The sequence below is a fragment of the Triplophysa dalaica genome, chromosome 11 (genome assembly GCF_015846415.1).
Source record: "Triplophysa dalaica isolate WHDGS20190420 chromosome 11, ASM1584641v1, whole genome shotgun sequence".
Lineage (NCBI taxonomy): Eukaryota > Metazoa > Chordata > Actinopteri > Cypriniformes > Nemacheilidae > Triplophysa > Triplophysa dalaica.
Window position 1 is genome coordinate 18,216,743 of NC_079552.1, and position 23,951 is coordinate 18,240,693.

General features: G+C 43.9%; 1 protein-coding gene across 6 annotated transcripts in view; it reads left to right on the plus strand.

Moving 5' to 3' along the window:
- Positions 1-7,165: 7,165 nt before the first annotated feature.
- The window catches only part of LOC130431205 (KH domain-containing RNA-binding protein QKI), an 85,671-nt gene continuing 68,885 nt past the window's right edge, over positions 7,166-23,951 (plus strand). For 2 of the 6 annotated variants that reach the window (XM_056760079.1, XM_056760080.1), the window contains exon 1: positions 7,169-7,931. In XM_056760079.1, the coding sequence (XP_056616057.1) occupies positions 7,790-7,931 (142 nt within the window). In that variant the 5' untranslated portion in view covers positions 7,169-7,789. Of the gene's footprint in view, positions 7,932-23,951 lie in introns of all 6 variants that reach the window. The other 4 variants (XR_008908177.1, XM_056760078.1, XM_056760082.1 and 1 more) reach the window with 3 other exon arrangements.

The following is a 23,951-nucleotide window of genomic DNA, read 5'->3' on the forward strand; positions in this document are numbered from 1 at the left end:
AACTAGACTCTGTTCTTATGTCGGCACGTCTCACCAACGAGCGGGCACAGTCGGTGCTGAACTGCCTGAGACTGTTCCGAGTAGGGGGTAATCCCTCTCGGGTTGATGCACATGCGACCGCTTCAGTACTGGCTTCAGAGTCGGGTTCCGTGGACGGCATGGCACACCGGCACCAGGCTGATTACGATCACGCCTCAGTGCCGGCGCACCCTTACACCCTGGTCACGACTGACCTTTTTACGTGCGGGAGTCCCACTCGGGCAGGTCTTGAGGCACGTCGTGGTTACGACAGATGCCTCCCTGCAGGGTTGGGGTGCGGTGTGCAACGGGCACGCAGTAGCGGGACGTTGGACGGGTTCCCAGCTGCGTTGGCACATCAACTGCCTAGAGTTGTTAGCGGTCCACCTGGCACTGAAGAGGCTTCTTCCTCTAGTGCGGGACCACCACGTGCTAGTCCGGTCGGACAGCACGACTGCCGTGGCGTACATCAATCGCCAGGGCGGCATACGTTCACGGCAGTTGTCACAACTCTCCCGACGCCTCCACCTATGGAGTCAGCAGGTGAGCAAATCCCTGCGAGCCACATTTATCCCGGGCCATCTGAACCAGACAGCCGACATGCTCTCTCATCAGAGCACGCCTCGCGGAGAGTGGCGGCTCCATCCCCGCGCAGTCCAGCTCTTATGGGAGCGGTTCGGCGAGGCACAGGTGGACCTGTTTGCCTCCCAGAACTCCACCCATTGCCCGCTTTGGTTTTCCCTGACCGAGGGTCCCCTCGGCACGGATGCCTTAGCACACAGCTGGCCGCGGGACAAGCGGAAGTATGCCTTCCCCCCAGTGAGCCTCCTTGCACAGGTCCTGTGCAAGGTCAGGGAAGAGGGGCATCAGGTGCTGTTGGTTGCGCCTTTTTGGCCCACCCGGACCTGGCTCTCAGACCTCATGGCTCTGACTACTGCCCCCCCTTGGCCGATTCCCCTGACGAAGGACCTTCTCTCGCAGGGGAAGGGCACGTTATGGCACCCACAGCCAGGCCTCTGGAACCTCCATGCCTGGCCTCTGGACGGGACGAAGAGACCTTGAGTGGCTTGCCCCAGGCGGTCAGAGTTACCGTCCTGCAGGCTAGAGCCCCTTCCACTAGGCGGTTGTACGCATATAAGTGGCGTCTTTTTTCGTCCTGGTGTTCTTCCCACGGTGAGAACCCACGGAATTGCCAGATCGGGTCCGTGCTGGCCTTTTTACAGCAAAGACTAGAGAGCAACCTCTCCCCATCCACGCTGAAAGTGTATGTTGCCGCTATTGCCGCACATCACGATCTCGTGGAGGGTAAGTCTTTAGGTCGGCATGACCTGGTCACCAGGTTCCTTAGGGGCGCGAGAAGGGTGAACCCACCCCGACCGCGCTCCGTACCCTCTTGGGACCTTAATGTGGTCCTCCGGGGCCTTGGTACGGCCCCATTCGAGCCCCTTGGAGACGCTGCCCTTCCTTTTATTTCTATGAAGACTGCGCTCCTGTTGGCGCTCGCTTCCATCAAGAGGGTCGGGGACCTCCAGGCATTCTCCGTGTCCCAGGGTTGCCTAGAATTTGGGCCTGGCTACTCTCACGTTTTCCTGAGACCCAGGCCCGGCTACGTGCCCAAGGTTCCCACCACTCCCTTCAGGGACCAGGTGGTGAACCTGCAGGCGCTCCCCTCTGGGGAGGAAGACCCTACCTCCGATGTGCTGTGTCCGGTACGCGCACTTCGCCTCTACCTGGACCGCACACAGGACTTGAGAAAGTCCGAGCAGCTTTTTGTCTGTTTTGGAAGACAGCACCAGGGGAGGGCTGTCTCAAAACAGAGGTTGGCACACTGGATCGTGGATGCCATCTCTACCGCATACCGATCCCAAAATCTCCCGTGCCCGCTTGCAGTGAGAGCCCACTCCACTAGGAGTGTGGCCTCCTCCTGGGCACTGGCCAACGGTGCCTCTCTGGCAGACATCTGTCAAGCTGCGGGTTGGGCTACACCCAACACCTTCGCGAGGTTCTATAACCTCCGTGTGGAACCAGTCTCAGCCCATGTCTTACACCCTCATGTGTAAAACAGGCATCTGGTCTGGGCGTACGCCTGCACAGCGCCGTCCTGCCTCCTCAGGTAGGTAAAGCGCGCTATACCTTGCCTCCCTACTTCCCCCTCTCTTGGGTGAAGTATAGGCATTCCATCCATCACTAAGCAGTTGGTAACGGACCGGGCGGAGCGGTCTGTTGGAACCAAGTCCAGTACTGGCAGAGTCACCCCTAATTAGGTGGACCCCTATACTGGAACTACTGCTCCATACGTAGTGACTCCCCCGTTGGGTAGTCCCGTATGATGATTTCTCATTGTGATTCCCCTGCTGGCGAATTTGTAACCTCCCCTCCGGTGTAACACCGAGGCTGGCCTCCTACGGCCGGCTACTTGCATGTTAATCTCCTTCCAGAGACCATGTCATTTCCACACGTTACCTCCCGTACGGCAGGGTGTGGTCTCCGTACACACTCTCCAAGAGGAGAGCAGTGTTCTTCCCAGTGCGACAGCTTCAGATAGCGCCTCACTTACAAGGCTAACGCCCTGTCCGATATGTCTGTCAGTACAGGCTTCGCAGTATGTCCACTACTATTCACTGGAAGATTACATCTCGCTGCACCGCTCACTCGACTCACTAACCTAGTCAGTGTCGCCCAGCTTGAGGTCGTAATACGGCTCAGCGCCGTGGCGTGTTAAGATAGGTCCCCAGTCTGTCTCTCAACAACGTCGAGAGACCGACTGAAGGGGAACGTCTCGGTTACGTCTGTAACCTTCGTTCCCTGATGGAGGGAACGAGACGTTTTGTCTTCATGCCACAACGCTTTGCCGATCCGCTGCAAGGAGCTCAGGTTCCTCAGCACAAAGGGTGATGAATGACCGCCGCCATCTTCCTTTTATACCCGTATGTACGGGGCGGAGACTGGCGTGCTCGGGCCATTCGCCAATCACCATTGGCGTTTTAGTTTTATCTCGGAGATGATAGGTTCTCAGAATCAAACCCCAGTCTGTCTCTCAACAACGTCTCGTTCCCTCCATCAGGGAACGAAGGTTACAGACGTAACCGAGACGTTTCACACTGTAAAATGCCTTACATTGCGTGAGTAAAGTAATTTCATGCTGACTTTATGTGTGCCTATGATTTTAAATAGTTTCTTTGCTGCCATAAAACACATGCAAACATTCAGATGCAATATGACTTCACAAAGGCTACTAGAGCGCTAGGCAAATATTACAATCTGTTTGATTATAAATAGTGAAAAATAATCCAATAACTAGATATCAGTAATCATGAATACATTGAAGCAGGAGAAATTGGTTGGTATAAGGATAAGGTCTAAGAAGATGAGACTTTATTGTAATGTAAATGGCATTCAGACTCTGTTACTGGCAGCCTATAATAGCATCATATTGATACCATTAGCTTATCTCATCATTCATATTTTGTCATTGAAAGAGGCAAGTCTTCTCTCTCTGGAGGAAAAACTGTTTCGCTCTATGTGTTAAAAGACTGTGCATTTCCATCTGTGAAACATTTCTCAAATATATGCAGATGAAATCGATAAACTTGATGCAGTTTGATAGAATTCTTTGAGCATACACCAAAATATATTGACAAGATATATTTATCTTTATATGATAGAAAAAAATGTTGTCTTAAATATGATGATTACAGTCCACACCACGAATTGTTTAAAAATGCCTCAATTCAGTCAAACACCTCAAATGACCCTGTGATATATTAATCTGGGGAAGAGAAACTCCTCTTAAATCAAGGGTCTATCTCTCAGTGATCCCCTGTTGAGCTTATAAATTGCACATCCAAGAGTGGAGGAGCTGAAGTGAAATGATTGTGTGATACGTTCAGAAAGGGTTTTGTGATATGACACACTCAGGTGTATTTCGGATACCTAACCTGGCCTGCATTTAGAGTAAGATGCCCATATGCCATTTTTGCTCTACATCTCATTCCAGTCAATGCAAAACAATTTTCTATTTTCTATCTACTGTACCAAGCCCCCATCGCTCCCTCTATTCATCTGATTTGAATATTGTATCATCCAGCATGGTTTTCTGTTAATTACTTCTCCTTTCTTTTAACCATGTGGGTCGGTATAAAGGGCCATCCGACAGGAATTGTCTGACTCGTGCATTAAATGGCCCACATTCACACATTCCAATCCTCTGATGCCGAAACGAACACCAGTTCCTCTCTTTATCTCTACAGCGTGTCAAATTAGCACACAGCGGATTCATGTTGCAACGGACTCGGTCACAGAAAGAGACAACCCGATCGGGTCTTTCTGTGGGATTTTTGTGCCTGTGGTAGGTTGCACATTCTCACTGCTGGGTCTGTCCCAAGGCCATGGGGCTTCCATTGGAACTAATGAGCGATTTATTCTATGGAACATGATCAAATTTAGTAATGTGTTCGATAAGACATTTCGCACTGGAAATGAGCCAGGAAGCACAGTTATGGAAATTACTATTGATGTTTTATGGTTGTTTTAGTAATGCATTCAATCATTCATGACTGAATTAAATTTAATGCACTCTGGCTTCACAAAACAACTGTAATTGCACAGATTCTTCACGTTTATGGAGGACACATCACAACATTGATTTCCTAAATATTTTCTTTAAACGGTCATTAAATTAATCCATGTTATATAATATTTAAATAAGCCACTGCCGCTGCTGTCTCGGGTGAATTATAATGTTTATATAGGCTGAGCTCATTTGTATTGAGAGGTTTGCGTTTGTAAAGTGTAAATAATTGTGGGTTTGGGTAGACAGTTGCAACATACAATATCAACAGCATCTAAAGTAGAAACACATATATATGTTCAATATTAGAGGTGTGTAAATCTTAAAAATCCTTAAAAGACCACTAGGAGACCAAGACACAATCGCAAACAGGACTAGCAAGCATCGCATGGCAGGCCACGTCAGTCAAGCGTGCATCAGCTGACAGTCAGCTGTTTTTGACGCGTACCAATCCAATTCCGACACACATCATAGGGTTCATTTAAATCTATTGCTTAGCGGCACGCTGAATGTAACTCCCTCCTCCATCTCCAACTCAAAATTTTCTATTTAATCTATTTTATCCAATATCTGTTGATTAAGTTGACTTGTCTTGTGATTTTTTTTTAAAGCACAAGTTCAGGAGTGCATGCATGGATGGGCGCGTGAAGTTTGCCCAGAAAAGAACCATACCACCAACACCAACTAGATGCACAGATATTTAAAAAAATGTTTTGACTGAAATTCTTTTAAGCTGAACTCCAAATATCAACAAAAAGTACTAGGAGAAGAGAGGGTTCATGAGAAGATGTTGGATATCTGAATGAGACCTAACAAGTGAAAAGAGGGACATGGAGAGAGATGAAAGACGAGGGTCTGAGAGAGACAGTGCACTTGTTCCTTGCCTGGTTTCAGGGTTCACGTGTGAAGGAATGCATTCATTAGCGTAATTCCTCCGCTCTCAAACAAGTCTTCCGTCGTCTGGAGAGCAAGTGAGCGAAGAGCCATGGGGTGGACGTGAGAAGGAGGGGCGGTTCTCGAAGGAGCAAGGTTTATTTCTGTACTCGGGAGGGCAAGCCTCCTTAACGCAGGCCTCTGCGTCCAAGGCGATCTGCATGTGAAAGGCCCAGGCATTACAAAAGGAAGAAAAGGTGCTGGGCAGGACCTGGACAATCCCTTCCTGTTCTGGTGGGTCGTTTGTTTCCATGCTGTCAGATATTGGGCCGCCAGCCCTCTCTATCCTCATCTCCTCAACCCTTTTCCACATTTTGTTTTCCGGCTATTTCTTATACACGGACCCTGTTTTTTCTCATTCACGTGAATAGAAGTGATGGAGCAATGTTACGTCAAACAGCGACTGGAACAATTGCTTTCATGGCTGTATCTAAAAGCCAAACAGAGCCATGAGAACCATTTTACATGACAAAAGAACTGACAAAACCATTAAGCCAATTAGAGTATTTATATAAACATTTTAATGAAGGGCTTTAAGCAGTCATAAATTATGCTTACTGTGTGGGAAAATAACTTTAGTGCTCTCTGAAATGTCCATTGCAGTGCTAACTTTTACTAGTATGCTACTAAACCAAAGTATGCATTGCATTAAAATAATGAATAAAAAAATGTAGCACGTTAAACTTCTCTATCGTTGAATGAATCTCTGTGAAAAAAATTGCATACATAGCGCAGATAACAAAACTATCCTAATTATGTAAATTAAAAGCAGTGTAATCCAGAGGGAGGAGCTGTTCCCACAACATTTGCCTTAGCCCAGTATTGGCACATATTGACAAAGCATTAGCCTCCATCTGCATTGTGTAAAGATTATTTTTAGAGGAAGTCCTCCCATTAAGATAAATGCCTTGTTTAATTCTTAACTATTGTGGTTTATTTTGATGTGCATTTTGTCAATCGCTTTTCTCCTTTACAATCACTACCATCCCATCCAGCATGCCAAAGAGCAAACAGGTCTTTTAATATAGATCCATAAAAAACGCTGTGGAATAACCTTTCACAAAAAGTTCACACTTTAAACAGCAATTTAGCATAGTTTACCCCAAAATGAAAATTCTTTCATCATTTTCATTTACACTTTTTTTTGTATTGAGAAATGTCTGCTGTGATGTTTCCCAAATGGAATGGAGTTCAATTTATTTGTTATTTGGTTACCAACATTCATCAAAATATCTTTGTTTTCCTCAAAAGTCATACAGGTTTAAATGACTTGAAATGATGAAGAAATTATGAAAGAATTCAATTTTTTTGGGTGACCTTTCCAATTAATGTAGATGGGGTCAGAATGAGGTTGAGTACAAAATTACAACATTTTATTTTGGCAAAGAACACTTATTGTTATGTGCCATCTGCATGCTTCAATTTCAGAAATGGTGATAAGAGGTTGATGTTTACTTGTCATTTGCATGCCTCGCAACTCTAATAGAATGGGTTCTTTGAAGACATACCCACAATATGCGAGTTGCACATCCACACAATGCTTCAGATTCTGGTCTGCAAATGGGCTAATTGTTTTCCAAATGTACCGTCTCTCTCTCTTACTCTCTCTCTCTCCTCCCACAGTCTGATTTTGGGCTGCTGGGACTCAGTATGATCATGTGACGAACTCGAACGCAGGCAGAGCTGGTAACGGAGGACCGAATGCCAATCTCATTGAGAAAGCGCATTCATTGCGCGTGAGAGACGGGAGGGACAGACGTTTCCAGCGCTGCGCATCACACACACACACGCACGCACGCACGCACCCACAGACAAGACACAGGAAGCTTTGTGGAGCTCGGGGGAAAGAGACATTTTCAACGCCTCAGGAGGAAGTTAAGGACAAATCTTTCGCTAAACACATCAAGAGGGGCGCCGGGCACGCGGGAGTCGTCTTATGGTTAAGAGAAACTTGTGGAATTTACCGGGCAAATTGTTCTTGTTTCCTGAAAAGAGACCTGGCTTCCCCTTCCACCCATTCGCGTTAAATTTTTGTATATTTGATTTAATTTCATCAGCTTCCATTAAACAACTGTCATCCCCCGAATCGCACTATTGCAGCAGCGCACGGTGCGTAAAGACAGGAGACGCGAGCCTTTCCGCGCACGAGCTATAAACACTTGCCTCTTTCGCTGGCGCTTTTATACCCTATTTATTATTTATAGTTCAGCCTATTTATTTGGGACTTTTCTGTCTGCTTCGGGGCCTCGGTGGTGATTCTTGTGGAATATGGTGGGGGAAATGGAAACGAAAGAGAAGCCGAAGCCGACCCCAGATTATCTGATGCAGTTGATGAACGATAAGAAACTGATGAGCAGTCTGCCCAACTTCTGCGGGATCTTCAACCACCTGGAACGGCTTCTGGACGAAGGTAATGCAGATAGACTGACTTGTATCCGTCAAAGACCGGGGTCTGATAAACTACGATGGGAACGACGCTCTAGTCGTCCGCGTACTAATTAGATCTCTGATAATCAAACTGAAGACGTTGTCAAAGAGATCGGGAAGGTTTAATTCAGTCATCTTTCATTCTGGTTTCAATCGGTGCGTAAATTTAGATTTAGCAGTCCCCCGTTTCTCAGTTGAAAGGAATCGAGAGGCTACCTGTGGCATGAGATATTATTTTATTCAGTTTGCTGTCGGTTTAGTAGCGTCTTGCTAGTTGATGTAGTCGATTATGCAAATGCTCAACGCTGATAGACAGAAGTTGTCTAAAGATTTGCGTTGTGGTAAAATTAAACCTAGAAGAATCTTAAGTCTAAATCAAGTCGAGATATTTACAAGTAACGTTACAGTAAGTTAGTTAGAGTTTATTCAGAACAAACGTGTCATTGTATTGGATGATAATTTGATAAAATATTTTAGTAAAATGTATGTAATTAAGCTAAATATATATAATTAAACGAGAGAAACTTACGGTTACACCTGCAGGTCTCTTCTGGCCGCTGAGACTGGACCGTTAATTTTGTATTCTGCGCGAGATCTGTGTTTAAACTAAAGCGCCTGACTACTGACCAACAAAAATGCTAAAAACAACACAACGGTTATAAGAAAGAGAAACAAACTCAATAAAATAACCAACTATGTATAGCACAGTTTTTACTATTGTGTGTAGTTCAATGTTTTGATCATTCAGAGGCATCCACATCATATGGTAAGTTGTGGTTAAAGGGTTAGAATGTTGTGGTAATGATAAATCTTCATGGAAACCTACTGCAAGTTGTTTAAGGGGTTTATATAATTTAGACATTTATATAATTTTATTTTTGTATAGCATTATGGGCCTTTGTTGCAAATAAAGATTGGGTTTTGACAGTGTTGGTCGGGTTTAGATGTTGAGATGTCTATGAAGTTTGACCCCTGCCTACAGACTACAGGACTTATTTTACTTCAATTCAAAAATCTGGAAGACATTCATAAAAAAATGTTTTGTGTCTTACTACAGCAAACACACTTAAAAATTAATTTGCTTTAGAACATGCAACTGTTATCAAACAATCTGTAAAACACGCACAAATATGTAAATTGATCGTGGTTCACGAATTATATGTTATAGTCTCCTGAACAAACCTACCGCTTTAAATAAAATTTGTAGAGCTCCATCATTACTCACATTATTGTACATTACCGGCTCATTACTCATCATTACGTACTCATTACAGCCGTTATATTTGTGACATATACGTGAGCGCTGCCACTGTCCTTTGTGCAATGTAAGCAGATTGGTAGGTTTCTAACTGCTGACACACACAGTCACATGTACATAACTGTTGGTGAATCATCTGCGCCCAACGCATCATGTTTCTAAAGGAATGCAGTTCCCTGGTACCTGCGGTTAAAAACCATCACGTCCTATTCACAAATCACAGCTTAGTGATGATGCAATACCTCCTCTGCGATGTCCCTTTAAAATGTATAGTACTGTAAATTTGTAGTCGTCTATTAAGTATTCTATAAAATGCACTCTAATCAGCTGTTAGTTTAGATAGCATCATAAAAACATCAAAAATTATCTCTTTACACACTACTCTGTTATGCTTACTTTCAGGAAATCTTTATAGACCCCTGGGGTGGGCCTGTGGCCTGGCTTCGCATTCTGCGCTTTGTAAACTGCAGCAGTTATTCATTTGCCTGTTTCACAGTTGCTCTCTTGTTTACACTTGTCAGTCACATTTACAGGCCTTTCGTCTCCGAATTAAATCAGTGACGCTCGCCTGCGACATTACCCGCGTTATCAGGGGTATGTGAAGGATTTCACATGCCAATATCAAAAATATTTCGCCTTTCACTTGCGTTTATGACTCACATAGGTACGGGTTTTCACAGCTTTTTACAGAGAAGTGGTGAGAACCTGGTATCGAGATGCGTCATCCCTTTAAATGCAATCTATTTGAGTAAAGCACCAGTTATGTTGAGTTTCCACCCACCTGCGTTTATGGGTTTGTCACAGTTTGTGTATGTGTACATATATCCGAATTGTTGCCACTGTGAGACGACAGAGGTACGACAGATAGTTTTGTGTTCATTAGAGTGAACTGAGCTATGGGTTTCACTTCCACTATCGGGTCATTGCAGAACTGAGTCCTGTTTAGATGTGCATGGTAAGAGTGCAAATGCATGGGGTTGTGATTCTCGCAAATGCATAAAAAAGCAGAATCTCTCCATTGGGTTGCTTTTGTGTGTGCAACTCATAGGCAGTGTTTAGAAGCTGGGTGGTACATCATTTATATTCTGGTGTGCGACTATGTGAAACCATCACTAAAGCAATGTTAAATCACTGGCTTTTGCCAGGCTCAGCTCTATCCTGTCCTGATAGGATGAGGAGAGCTTAAATGGTCTACAGCTCTTGCTGGGCCACTACGTTGATCATACGTGAAACTCTGAGCGTGCTTTGTGAGAATGGAAATAAAAAATAAAAAATGAAAGTTTTCAAATATGTGGCATCATCAATAAGAGAGGCGAGCAATATATCACAAATGCTCAGGAGCCATTTGAGATTGCATGCATGATATTCCCCATGGGGTGTTGTAATATCCAACAAATCTGGCTCTGTTTGGATGAGCGTGTGTGCTTGTGTCGGCTTGCATCCATCTCACAATGTGCATTCATTTTACAGTCTTGTTTGTAATATAACATAATCGGATACAAGCAGTAGCTTGGGAACACTTCTGAATTTAAGCAATTTATGTCGTTTTGAGATCACTGTTTCTACAGTAATAATCTTTTTACTTCAATAAAAGGATATTTCGCTGTTTGAATTATGTCATCACTTTGTATACCAGGCGTCCAGTGTGCACTTATGCAGAGCTATTGCTTTTTTGCCCAATATTATAGAATATTTTGTCCAACATTTGAGATGATTGTAAGATCTGACCTGGTAATATTATACAAAGGTTTCACCATATATTCACATGTATTGGTAAAATGCTACAGTATAAAGTGAAGGATGTCTGGGTGTGTTATTACACCCTTGTGAAAGGCACTGACCCATCGAACCTGTATTAAGTGAGGAACTTTGAATGAGAAAGGGTTTTGGTAGAATGGCAAATAATATTAAAAATAATAGATTTTTAGTATTATGTGGAGCCGGTTTGGACGGATCTAATCCCATCAATCCACCAAATGCAGCCACCAAAACTCCCTAAACTATCTCTATTTACTTCTACTGTATAGTAAATTAAATCATTTATTCATGTTTTTTTTACTCAAGTTAAAGTTTGCTGGTCTAGTGGACACCCTAAAAAATACATTATTACAGCATTTATGGTTATTATTTACAATTTACCCCATTTGCTGTCATTTTCTAAATAACATATGATAGTTTTTGATGTGAGAAATTAACTGAAAAGAAAAAATATATGATAGGTGGAACAAACGGTATATCTTGAAATGAATATCAAAGTCTGGGCTTGGAAAACAATAATCGCGTCATTATTTTTGGTAAACATTAAAACACCCCACAAGGAAAATTCTGGAGTTGAGTATCATTAGTGTCTTCCATCATGGATAAAAGGCTAAATAGGTTTACCTATATTTTAAGTTCTTTTCGAAAACCCTTTAATGTGAACAGTACCTCTTTGTAGAATTAATGTCCCTTATTTAAAGTCAGTGGTTAAAATTATAGGAAAACAACTCTAACCCAACCATATAGAATTTTTATCATTCGAAACCTTTCACACTTTTAAAAATAAAGGTACTTAAAAGGTCATGGCGATGCCATAAAAAAAATATTTTGCTTCTACAAAGAAGCAATAAGTCAAAGGTTCTTTAAATCTCTTTTTTACCTTTTTATAATCTTAAGAAAAGGTTTTTGTGAAACAGAAAGTTTCTTCGGATGTTAAAGGTTTTTTATGGAACATTTAGACATAAAAAGTTCTGCTTTGTGAAGCATACCCTACATGTCACATAACCTTAACCTTACTGTAAGTCTAGAACCCCACAAATTCTTAACATAGCACGAGCAAACAAAATCTGTTTTTGATCCACATTATTTTAAAGCACTTGCCACATTCAGTGTTGCAGAGAGACATTGCTTCTCACTCTGAAGGGTATAGCATGGCCTTTAGATATGAGACGGGCGACTGGCCCTGGCATGTCACCTGTGAGCGATGCATTTGCGTAAAGCAGCCGTGATGCTCGCGGGCTGATGCACAAACCGAGCGTAAACCCCCGACCCCGTTAGTGCAGATGAATGCTCTCAATGGCTAACAGGAGCAGTCCGCCATGCTAGGCCATGCACTCCCCACTGTAATAAAGGTGATGAATTTAATCAGGAGAGCAGGCGCCACCATTAGTACAAGGCCCATAAGGCAAAGTTGTGCTTCTGGCACCCATAGAGAATAGAGTTAGTTACTGTTTGAATAGAGCTGATAATAGAAACAGAGATGTATGTGGGCCTGTAAGGCACTGTAATACTCTGTGGCCATTGATAGTTTGTACACCAAATTGTTCCTTTATGGAGTTGGAAAAGGTCTCAAGATGATTGCCCATTGTCCGGTTTAAACATTCTACAGGCATTTTTAATTACATTTAAGATGGACCACCCCGACCACAGCTCATACACTGACAATTCACAAAAAATCATCCAACACAATCTCAATCACTTCAACTATTTTATGCTTTAGGAAGTTGGTGGCTAATTCGAATATCTGGGTGTTTTTGTATGATTATTTTTACCCCAGTCACAGTTTTGTTTTGGGGTGGGCTTTTGTCATTTGCTTCTTCTATGAAATGTCTTGGCCTTCACCAGTATGTGTGTTTTCAAGGTACAATAAATGCTTTTGGAAAACAATTGATTACTAGCCAGATTTTTCAGTATAGTTTTTGAGGCATGAAGTGGCAAAATATTACTTTCAAAACATATTTTGTTTATATTTCAGCTATTTCTTCAGAAATAAATAAAAAATGTATAATGTAAATGCAGTGTGTGGTTTCAGAAATAGTTTTTCACTTCTCCTAATTTGTTTTTCCAGAGTAACCAGTAAAAATATGCATGAATTGCTCAAATGTATTGTATTAGAATAATATTTTATCTGCCCCATTGATAGAACCAGGAAAGCAGAGCTCTTAGATAAAGTTTTTCACTTCCCAAACAGGACAAGAGCTCTAACAGGGGTCATTACTCACACACATCAGAAAACAAATCTGATGTTTGCTTAAAATCACACCCAGAGGACAGATTTCAATGACTTTGCCTTTAAAAAACTGTTTACCTTCATGAAAACCTCTTTCTCGGAAGCTCCTTAAAGTTCCTGTGAGGACCGCAGAGCCTCGTGGCCCTCTGACAATTAGTCTAAGTGGTGCATTCATCACCTAATTGGAGCAATTAATTAATCCTGAGTTGTATTAGTGGGGTCAAAGTCAATTTACGCAGAATGAACTTCTTCATGACTCTGTCTTTAGCTGTAGAGCAGCTGTCCTTTTTGAGATTCTTACAATTCCTCTCACTTTGCAGTTTTAAAGGAAGAGGAAATGAGCTGTGTACTCATTAAAACCTTCAGACTGACAGACACACAGGTGACTCACACAAGAATACTGCAGGACACAGTGTTACCATTTTAAATATAACACATTTCTTGCTTAATGCTTCATGAAGTTTTACTGAAGTTCTTTTTTTTTTAACGCTGTTAATGAAACTTGAGATTACTCAAAGTCAAAAGAACCCCACAGAATATCACAGATTTGAAGTGCGAGTTGCTTACTTGTAGCCTTTGTAGAGCATTCAGTATCAGATGTTAATGAATTTAAAGGGACAGTTCAGCCATAAATGAAAAGCATTTCATCCTTTGCTCATCATCTTGTCATTCCAAAATTGTATGACTTTCTTTCTTTTGCATAACACAAAAGAAGATATTTTGAAGAATGTTGGTTACCAAACTACACTGACCTCCAGTATAAAAGAAAGAAGAAAAAGTCATACAGGTTTTGGGATGAACTGTCTCTTTAAAGTTATACTTTTTTAACTATACCTTAAAAGTTTTATCGTCATTGTGTTTCTTTCCGTGACACCTTCGTGTCTTCTTGTTTTTCATCGGGAGACTTTAAGCTGTTTTTATTGTGTCCACCATGTGACTATTTTTACTTTTTGTTTACTAGGTTGAGACAGATTTCTGTGCAGTTTCACTTCATCTCACATTCTGTGACCCATTGTGTCCCAACATACTGTGGAGCAATGCTAAGTTTAGCTCCTTCTGTTAAAGCACATAGTTATATTTCGAGATGCATCATAAATAGTGGGTGTACTATATGCTATTGATTTATTAGGTTACTAAAAGTATCAGAGCACAGGTCAAGCTAGTTTAGATTGGCAGTCTCGCTTTATATCTCCTCAACATAAGCATTGACTGTCACAAGATAAGAGAAGTCATTAGAGCAGAGGTGAAGAACACACGCACACAGACTGTCATGTGACAGCACTTCAGACTTACCAATAAGAGGGGTCACGGGGTTATGTGTCCTTGTCCTCCCCTCTTAAGAGCGCCATTTGAAGGATAAATCAATCACATGACACGGCCCGCCCCAATCCCTTTCCTCATCTATCAGTTACACTATATATCACGGGAGATTATTACGGGCGGATTCCTGCGATGCCGTCATAATTAGTGAATACATCAGTGTTGCGCTTTATAATGCATTCACATCCCTCATTTTAAAAGCACTCTGTGTAATTGAAACTGTTTCTCACAGACTGCTGACTAAGTCTCCAGCCGCCACAGGCTCGCCAGGAGAGTGGGTGAGAGGAGAATGTGAATAGAATCTAGCTACGCCGACAGAGTCGTATTGATTTCAAAGTAAGAGGCCGAATGAAAAGGCAACATCTGAGCTCGTTTATGTCAATAGATTTTGCTCTCCCGTCGTTTCTTATCCTTGTCTGTTGCCTCCGAGAGCAAAAATCCTATAACCCGAAATAATTCATATTCCAGCAAGGTAACAGTGAGCGTGCCTGAGATGTAACATGTTAATCAAAAAGCAATTTCTTTTGGTTTGTTTTACTTTTACTTGCTTTTAAATTCAGAATTTGTCATTATTAGAAATTGCTTTGTTGTTTACAAAGTTGTTTGTATTAGCAGCGGATTCTCTGCTAGACGAACGTTCAGACACACCTGACTGATTTTATGTTTCTCATTATCTTTTACATCTTTGTGTATGCTTTTTGTTTGTTTTTCATCTAACCTTTTTTTTGAGAACACACAGTATATAGCTCATTGTATGCAATTTGAAGACTTCACTTTGTGAAGTTAAGTAGAGCTGTAGTTTGGTCAAATGGTGGCTACGTAAAAATTGTTAATTCAGAGTTTTGTTGTTTTATAATTCTTCTAAAATTTTGACTAGTAATATTCTGTCTTTCTGCTCTGTTTGGCAATTTCAGCCAAAATAGAATTCTGTAGTTTTTAATTTAACCTCATGTCGCTCATCTTTCTTTCTTCTGTGGAACACGAAATATGTTTTTGTGAAATGTGGTTTAGTGTCCATAACATGAAAGTCTCTGTTGGGGGGCCTCTGTTGTTTGGTTAAGTAATACAGGATTGCAATAACATGAGGGCGAGTACATTTTTAATTTAATTTTTTGGGCCGAACTATCTCTTTATCAGAAGTGTGTAAATGTGCATTACATCAAGTATCAGCCAGCCTGCTCTATGTAGTCTGACATTGGCATCCATTATCAGTCCATCAGTGGTTAATATTGTGCTAAACAATCGATGTCCTGAGCAGAACTGAGCTTATTTGTTAATAGATTTCAGTTTATCTCTTTCGCACCAGAGCAGCATGTCAGCATGTTGGTCTTGTTTGGATCCCCGCTGGATCTTTTCGTCGTGCGTTTTTTCAATCTGCTCTAAATTCAAAGGTAATGCTTGGTCAGATTTGAGGATTGTAGCTACGGCTCAGGTACCAAACGGAGATTGATGTGTTTACCTTTCGTCAGCAGCCCAAGGTTCAAGGTGTGTGAGAGACGCTTAATTGAATCTAGCCTCTTCTGAATGATTTTCAAATGTTCTGGACCACGGCCCAAGCAGATGCCTTTTAAAGGACACGCGGGGACCGTCTAAAGTGCCATCCATTAGACTCCTCTGTTTAATATAGATAAAGAGCAATCCCAGCCATCTGAGAAATGATCGATTCCCTTACCTACTTAGCCTGATTTATCTCACACCCTTTACACACCAAACCTGCATTTTAATCCTTTGTTAAAGGCTAGTGGATCTTGCAGGTTTTTATATAATGTCAGTTTCCAGCCAAAGATTTCCCCTGTTAATAGCTCCATCAGACTAAAGCAATAACTGCCCTTGATTTGTTCGATCGGGGCATGCTCATGAATACTGTAGATTTAAGGTTTTACAGTTCTGCGTATGTCATCGCTCACCACCGGAGGACTATAAGTGTGTGCTTTACACCAAAAACTTTCTGTGAATGAGGGATCTGCTTCTTTTGGAAGAAAGGGCAAAAGATCGGAGCTAAGAAGTCCTGTTTGCCGCATAAATGTGACCTTCCTTCCCGAGAGCATGTGATGCACGTGGCTTTCATTCTGTCAAATTAACCTTTTGACTTATTTTACCAGCTCGTCCCGTGACAATGCAAGCTCAATTAGGCAGCAGCCAATCAGAGAGCCCGGAGCATAGAGGGTGATTTGCACGGTCCTGTGTTTCCCTTCATTAGCCGACTGATATCTAAACAACGCTGAGACTGTGTGTACTGTCAGCTGATGCCTACAGCGTGTGCTGTATGGAGAATCCTGTCCATTACCCAATTGATAACCAATGTCACCTGCATTGTTTACAGCTATGCTGAGATGCTTATACTACGTATTTTTAGTATACACTATGCTTAAGTTTTTAAGTGAAGCACTTACAGTGAAGAGTTTGGTCCAGTTCATACTATACATGTTCAAATACACACTGGAACATAACAACTTTGTTCTCCATTTACTTCCATTGTATGATTGTGAGTATAGTTCTGAGGTACCGTTGAGAGACAGACTTAGTTGTTTAATGTAGAGTGTCATTGAAGGCCTTGGTTAGCTGTTCAGCAGGCCTTCATTGCAGGTATTTAAGGTTTTGTAGTTCCGAAAGAGAGCATGAAGGCATGTTCCATGTGCGTTTGTGTGACAGAGTAAACCATATGCTGGCGCCAGTACGGAGCCAAGAGGAACCTTGCTCCTGCTGCATATTAGCTCTGTACTACTGGCTGCTAAGAACCATAATTTCCTCTGTGTCAGCACCTCCTGAGGCGACACACACACACACACACACACACACACACAAATGCTCTCTTTTATAAATGTGCCTAAACAGCACGCTCACATACATACCGGAGTTGCCTAAGGCCTTAGGCTGCCGTTCCTGGCTTATGGGATAAACCCCTTTCCCTCTACGTTTATTTAAATGGCACCGGTACATTTCTAAAAAGGAAGGTGCTGCCTAGCACTTTTAAATAGGTCAGAAATCATTACATACAACGGAGCGAGCGGACAGATCTAGGCTTTTTAACACACAAGGGCATTAACACAAGGGACCAAGGACTCGGAAATATACGAACATGCAGATTCATTATGTGAAATGCTCACTCGCGGGTAAAAGACGCTCCTTTTTCAGCATGACTTTTGAAAGATTTGCCTTTGTATGAGAATTAATGCTTGTGTGTTTGTGTTTTATTTCAGTAAGTGTGTGCTTGCAGAAGCTTCGGTGTCTGCTCCCCTCTACAGCACACAGAGCTAATTGAAGTGGGCCTGTGCCAGAGTTGGTGATGCGGGAAACGTAGCCCCCTCCATTCTTTCCTCCTGCCACTGAAGCATCCCCTGTTTGTACTGTTGCATTCTGGGGGATTTTTCCAACCCGTACACAGGTGGCCGCTGTCGCAGTTTGTTGATGCACCGGTGCAGGAGGATACAATAGGTTGCGTCAGTGCATTTCCATTCTCACACGCACTTAACCGCCAAAGAGGGCACTCTTTACATCACTTGTCAACCGTCCTTTTTAAAGCGCTGGCAATTTAATGGAGTGTGCCTGTTGTACTTTATTACAATACAGAGGTTATGACATTGAAGCTCGCAAGCTCTCTGCTGACGCCAGACATGCTGGTTAACCTCGATTAGCTACAATTTGTATTCGCCGGAATGCGTTCTCGCGTGGGCCTGAGGTAACAGTACTCCAGCTGAGTCGACGGTGACTTGCTGCCTCACTGTTTATTTACGGCACCATGACAGGATTCTTGGAAAGATGTTTGAAGGGTCTTATATATTCATAATTCTGACGTCAGTGCTGGTAAATACGTATGCTTTCATTCCCAGTGCAGTCATTTGTTTAATTTCCGAAGAAAAACTTAAAGATGGGGGCATTTTTATGGTGAAAGGTTGGTCTGTTAAAGCTTGCTAGTTCTCAGTTACAGTATTTATTAGCTTTTTCACTGTTTCTCTTAAAGGGATACTTAACCCAAAAATTTAACTTACCTTAAGTTGTTCCAAATCTGTATAAATTTCTATGTTCTGATGAACACAGAGAAAGATATTTTGGAGAATGCTTATAAACATTGACTACCAAAGTAGGATGCTGTCCTACATTCTTAAAAATGTCTTCTTTTGTTTTCAACAGAACACAAAATTGTAAAGTAATTTTTCCTACTTTGGGAGTCAATGTGCTCAACAGCCTCATTCTTTGGAGGAATCCGGAAGATCCTGCTTGACTTGTTTTGTTGTTTGTGTCTCATCCACACCAGCGGGCATGTGTTCTCTTTTCATCTGAGCACTGGCATGTGTGTGTATCTTTATGTGTGTGCGGAAGTAGTTTGGAGGGCCGGGCAGTATTATCATTCCGAGGAGAGCGCAGGCCCAGATGGCATCTCAGTTTGTGAGCGCGCCCTCTCTCCACCTCCTCGCTGCCACCTTTGCTCGCGATGCGACCGCCTCTGACAGAGCTGCGTAATTACAAACACAGAAGGATGTCTTCTGTGTGTATCTCTCTGTCTTTCTCTATGTTCCCATCCCTCCGTCATTCGTTCTTTTCTCTTTTTGCTTTCTAGAAATTGTGTCAGTTCACGTTAGTTTTTTTATTCGTGTTTGTGGCCGGGTCAGATCTAGTTCTCGGTGTCCGTTCTGTAATGTCTCTTGTACACAAGCCCTTTCTCTCTTCCTCTTGGCTATTTTGAGATATTTTAAACCAGCCTCCTAGTTCTGAATGTGTTTTTGTCATTACAAGCACTTTTTCATGTTTATTCATTATTCTGTCAATAAAGAAATAACGCGATCAACCTGTGAGTCAGCTGTTTGCAGAGACTGCTCCAATACTGTTGGAATGTATCGTTTCACAGTGACTTATTATTTATATGTGTAATGAGCAAGGCGGGACGTGAGCCGTGAGGAAACAACGTGAGGCCTGTGACGCGAATGATAATGAGTGTCAGCTGCGCGTTGGACCGGTCCCACATCCCTCACGGAGGAGATCAGAAGCATTTAAGGTCGAGCGACAGGAGTGTATGACGAGAAAGGACCAGGACAGAATTTTATATGTTTTATTATGTTTGTGTGGCATTTTACTTTCGTTTTGTGGTTTGTTTACTTTATTATAAAGTTGGTTCAATGTTCGCCGGTTCCCGCCTCCTTCTTCCTATTCCTTGACATTGTTACAATGTGTTATTGTTCGTATATATAATAACTACAAATAAAAAATCATTTACTCACCTTCTTGTTATTTCAAACCTTTATGACTTTCTTTTTTCTACAGAACACAAAAGAAACCAAACAGCACTGGCCCCCATTCACTTCTACTTTATGGACACCGGTTGTGGGGCCGGTTACCAACAGTCTTCAAAATATCTTCTTTTGTGTTCTGCTGAAGAAAGAAAGTCATACAAGTTTGAAATGACAAGAGGATGAGTTTTGAGGATGAGAATTTTTATTTTAACATTTTATTTTATCATTTTAATATCAGAGAATAGTTGAGATATCTTTCACATGACCATTTCTCGTTCATTCTCGCTTCTATAATCATCCTCTTTTTGCTGTTCCTCCTTGCTTTGGCATTTCTCTTTCCATTCACCACATGCATCTCTTCATCCGTGATGTTGCGCCTCATCCATCTGTTCAGATGAAGGCCTTGCCGCAGGCATTGTCACCTATAGCGCTCTATGATGTCACCATGCGGCTATAATTTCAGCTGAAACTGTCATCTGGTCGGAGGACCTGTAATTTACCAGCTGTTTGATTAATATTAAAAAAGCTTTGGAATCGGCGATCTGTCAGCGGTAATCTGGACGAGGCCAGCGGAGCCGTGGCGGGCGCATCTGCCAGAGTTTGCAGTGGGAAATTCTATGATTGAGCGGAGCTGTGATTACAATTGGAGATGGCTGCCGAGATAGACTTGTGCGGTTGCTTAGGGTCGTTTGCTCTAAGATGCGGCTTATGGTTTGCGATTCCGGTGAAAGGGGAGTGTGATATGGAAGGCAGATTGTGTTGTAGTGACAGAGGAATGATCGTGAGTATTGATTGAGGATCGCAGGGATGCCGATAAGTATAATTTCTTTTTTAGGGACTTAAAGCAAAGAAAAAATAATTCATTTTTATTCCTGTTGGTCACCTGTTTATGATCTGTAGGCTGGGGTCTACGTGACTCCTGTCCTGGTTTAACCCTATCGGGTCTCTTAAAGGTATTTTTCACCCAATAATTGGACATTTTAAAATTAAAAATGACTTACTCTTCCCCCATTTCTTAAAATCTGAATCACACTCTTTCCGTATCAGGTTTTCATATCTGATATAAATGTCATAATCTTCATATTTTTTAACTGATTGAAAGTCTTTATACAGTAGTACAATAGACTGCGTGCCGGTTACTGGTTGCTGGACCGGACTGGGCGCCGGTTGCTGGACCGGACTGGGTGCCGGTTGTTGGACCGGACTGGGTGCCAGTTGCTGGACAGGACTATATGCCGGTTGCTGGACCGGGCTGGGTGCCGGTTGCCGGTTGCTGCACCGGACTGGGCGCCGGTTGCTGGACCGGACTGGCAGCCGGTTGTTGGACCAGACTGGGTGCCGGTTGCTGGACAGGACTGGGTGCCGGTTGCTGGATCGGGCTGGGTGCCGGTTGCTGCACCGGACTGGATGCCGGTAGCAACTGCTTGGACGCTCCTCTGACCCATGGCCAACTTTGCCGGGCCCGTGGAGGACAGAGAGTGTTCTGGGAATGAGGTGTCAATAGGCGGTGTCCCCGAGTCTCTCCTCCCCCACTCGTCTCGGGGACCAGAGGGACCGGCGACCATGGACCTCAAGCCAGAGGGTACTGAGTCCTCCAGGGTAGTTGCGGCCAGGACGAGATCCTCCGGATCGCTCGACTGCGAGGTGGAAGTCCCAAGTGGAACTTCACCTCCGGGATCGCTCCGGTTGCTGACAAACCTCACCATGTCCGCAAACCCAAGGGGAGCCAGCAGCCTCTTCTCCGACGGCGTGAGGCAGCAGTTGAAAATCGTTTTTCACTCTGCCTCTCATCTCCGCCGCCGTCGAGAGTGCCCTGGTGAACTCCCGGTCACCGAAATTCCCCCGGCGGAATCCAAGCATTAAGTGGGCTTGGTGGGCCCGCGTGGACGACGCCGTACCGTCCATGCTGCCTACTGGATTCGGACATGGCTCGTCCATTCTGTCAGGGATTTGACAGGGGAGAACCCAATTGCAAGCAGACATGGGGATGAAGGGGCTAACAGATACTAACGGACTGACTAAACTATGAAAATAAACACTTAGGACAACACTAGACTATACTCACAAAACACGAGGTAACAAGAACTTGACGAGTCAGGGCACAAAAACAAACAAGGTACAGCGTACAATGAACAAGGTATAACGTACAAGGTACAATGAAGGTACAGCTTACAATGAACAAGCACAGGAAAAAGATCACAAGGATGTTTTAAAGGGGAACAAACACAGGATAATTAACAAGGGGCAGGTGTGGGTAATGAAACACTAATGGGAAGGCTAACGAGACAAAAGGGCGGGAAACACAGACAAGACTCGGAGAGAGAGTGAGAGGATCTCTAAGGCCCAACCTCTCTCTCCACAAAGAACCTTAGACTATGTCATGGCTCCGCCCCAAGACCAAGAATAAACAAGACAAGATGGCGGAACCATGACAGAGGCGGGAGCTGTCACACTCCAAAACTCTAAATGACGATACTCTATAGAGGTCTGTAACACATCTCAATAAAATCGAAGGAAGGAGGCGGGAACCGGCAAACATTTAACCATTTAATAAAATAATATAACAGCCGGCGGCCCCTCACGGACGACCGCCGGCGAACAAAACATAATATAAATACAAACATAACACAAGTTCGGGCCCGGTCCTCTCTCTTCGACGGTCCGGTCGCTCGTTCATTTTATATGCTCCCATCTCCTACGTGATTCGAGGCCGGTGTGCGCACAGCTGGCGCTAATTCACAATTACTCACCGGACTCAAACCACGGTCTCGCCCCGCCTACTCTACTACATACCCCCATCACCCCTCACAGGCCGGGGGGTACCCCCGCGACTGTGCAAGCTCCCTCCCCCTCCCTCGGGGGGGGTGGGGTGGGGGGTATGCAGCGACGAGACGAGACAACGGAGACGGGAGCCCTCGGAGCGACCGGAAAGAGAGAGGGGATAGAGAAAAAAAAAAATCCGGTTCCCCGACATGCTGCCGCTCGTTCCTCAACCAGCCCGAGTACTCTCCTTCGCGGTGCCTTGCGGTGGCCCTGGGGCTTAGGTGGACGGCTCGACCGTCCGCCCCCTGGCGGCCGGCGGTGGCTCCTCCTTTATCCGGGAGTCGGGGCGGGTTCCCCGTCCCCTGTTCCTCCCCCTTGGGCGGACGGACGCAGGCTCCGGCCTCTGGCAGGCGGTGGCTCACCCGGCACTTCCGCCCCCTGCTCCTCCCCCTCGGGGGACGGACACAGGCTCCGGCCTCTGGCGGACGGCGGCAACCACCCCGCTCCCACTTGGACGAATGCCACCCCACCTCGACCCAGGGGCGCAGCAGCAAAGGTCGCCGTTCCACCGAAGTTTTGACGGTGGCCGCACTGTGCACTTCCGTTTCCCCAGAGCCACCGCTTCGGGCAGCCACTGGCGGACGCCCTTCGTCCGCGCTGCCCGAACTCTCCGGCACCGCGAGGCCACTCGGCGGCGAGGACTCTCCGACAGCATGTCTCTCCTTCCTCCCGGGTTTCGGCACCAATGTAACACATCTCAATAAAATCGAAGGAAGGAGGCGGGAACCGGCAAACATTTAACCATTTAATAAAGTAATATAACAGCCGGCGGCCCCTCACGGACGACCGCCGGCGAACAAAACATAATATAAATACAAACATAACACAAGTTCGGGCCCGGTCCTCTCTCTTCGACGGTCCGGTCGCTCGTTCATTTTATATGCTCCCATCTCCTACGTGATTCGAGGCCGGTGTGCGCACAGCTGGCGCTAATTCACAATTACTCACCGGACTCGAACCACGGTCTCGCCCCGCCTACTCTACTACAAGGTCAAATTTATATTCTTGATATTTTGAATTTTGTGAGATATTTAAATTGAATTCATTCGTAAATTGTCAAAATAATCCCCTTCATCTGCACGCTCAAATCTCACGTTATAAATTGAAACATGACATGTGAAGACGGTATAGTTGACAGAATGCGTGACTTTTGATGTCATTGATGGTGGTGTTTGGATAAAAGCGTCTGCCAAATGCCTAAATGTAAATGTAAATGTAATGTGAATGTAATGTAATGTCAACAAATGATGGCAGAATTATTTTATTTGCAGGTGAACTATACCTTTAACTGGCTTGATCAGTTAGACAATGTTGGCTACATTTTCTGATTGTTAAGTCATGGCTGTGCTTATTTGCCAGATAGATCCACACTAACCATCATAAACT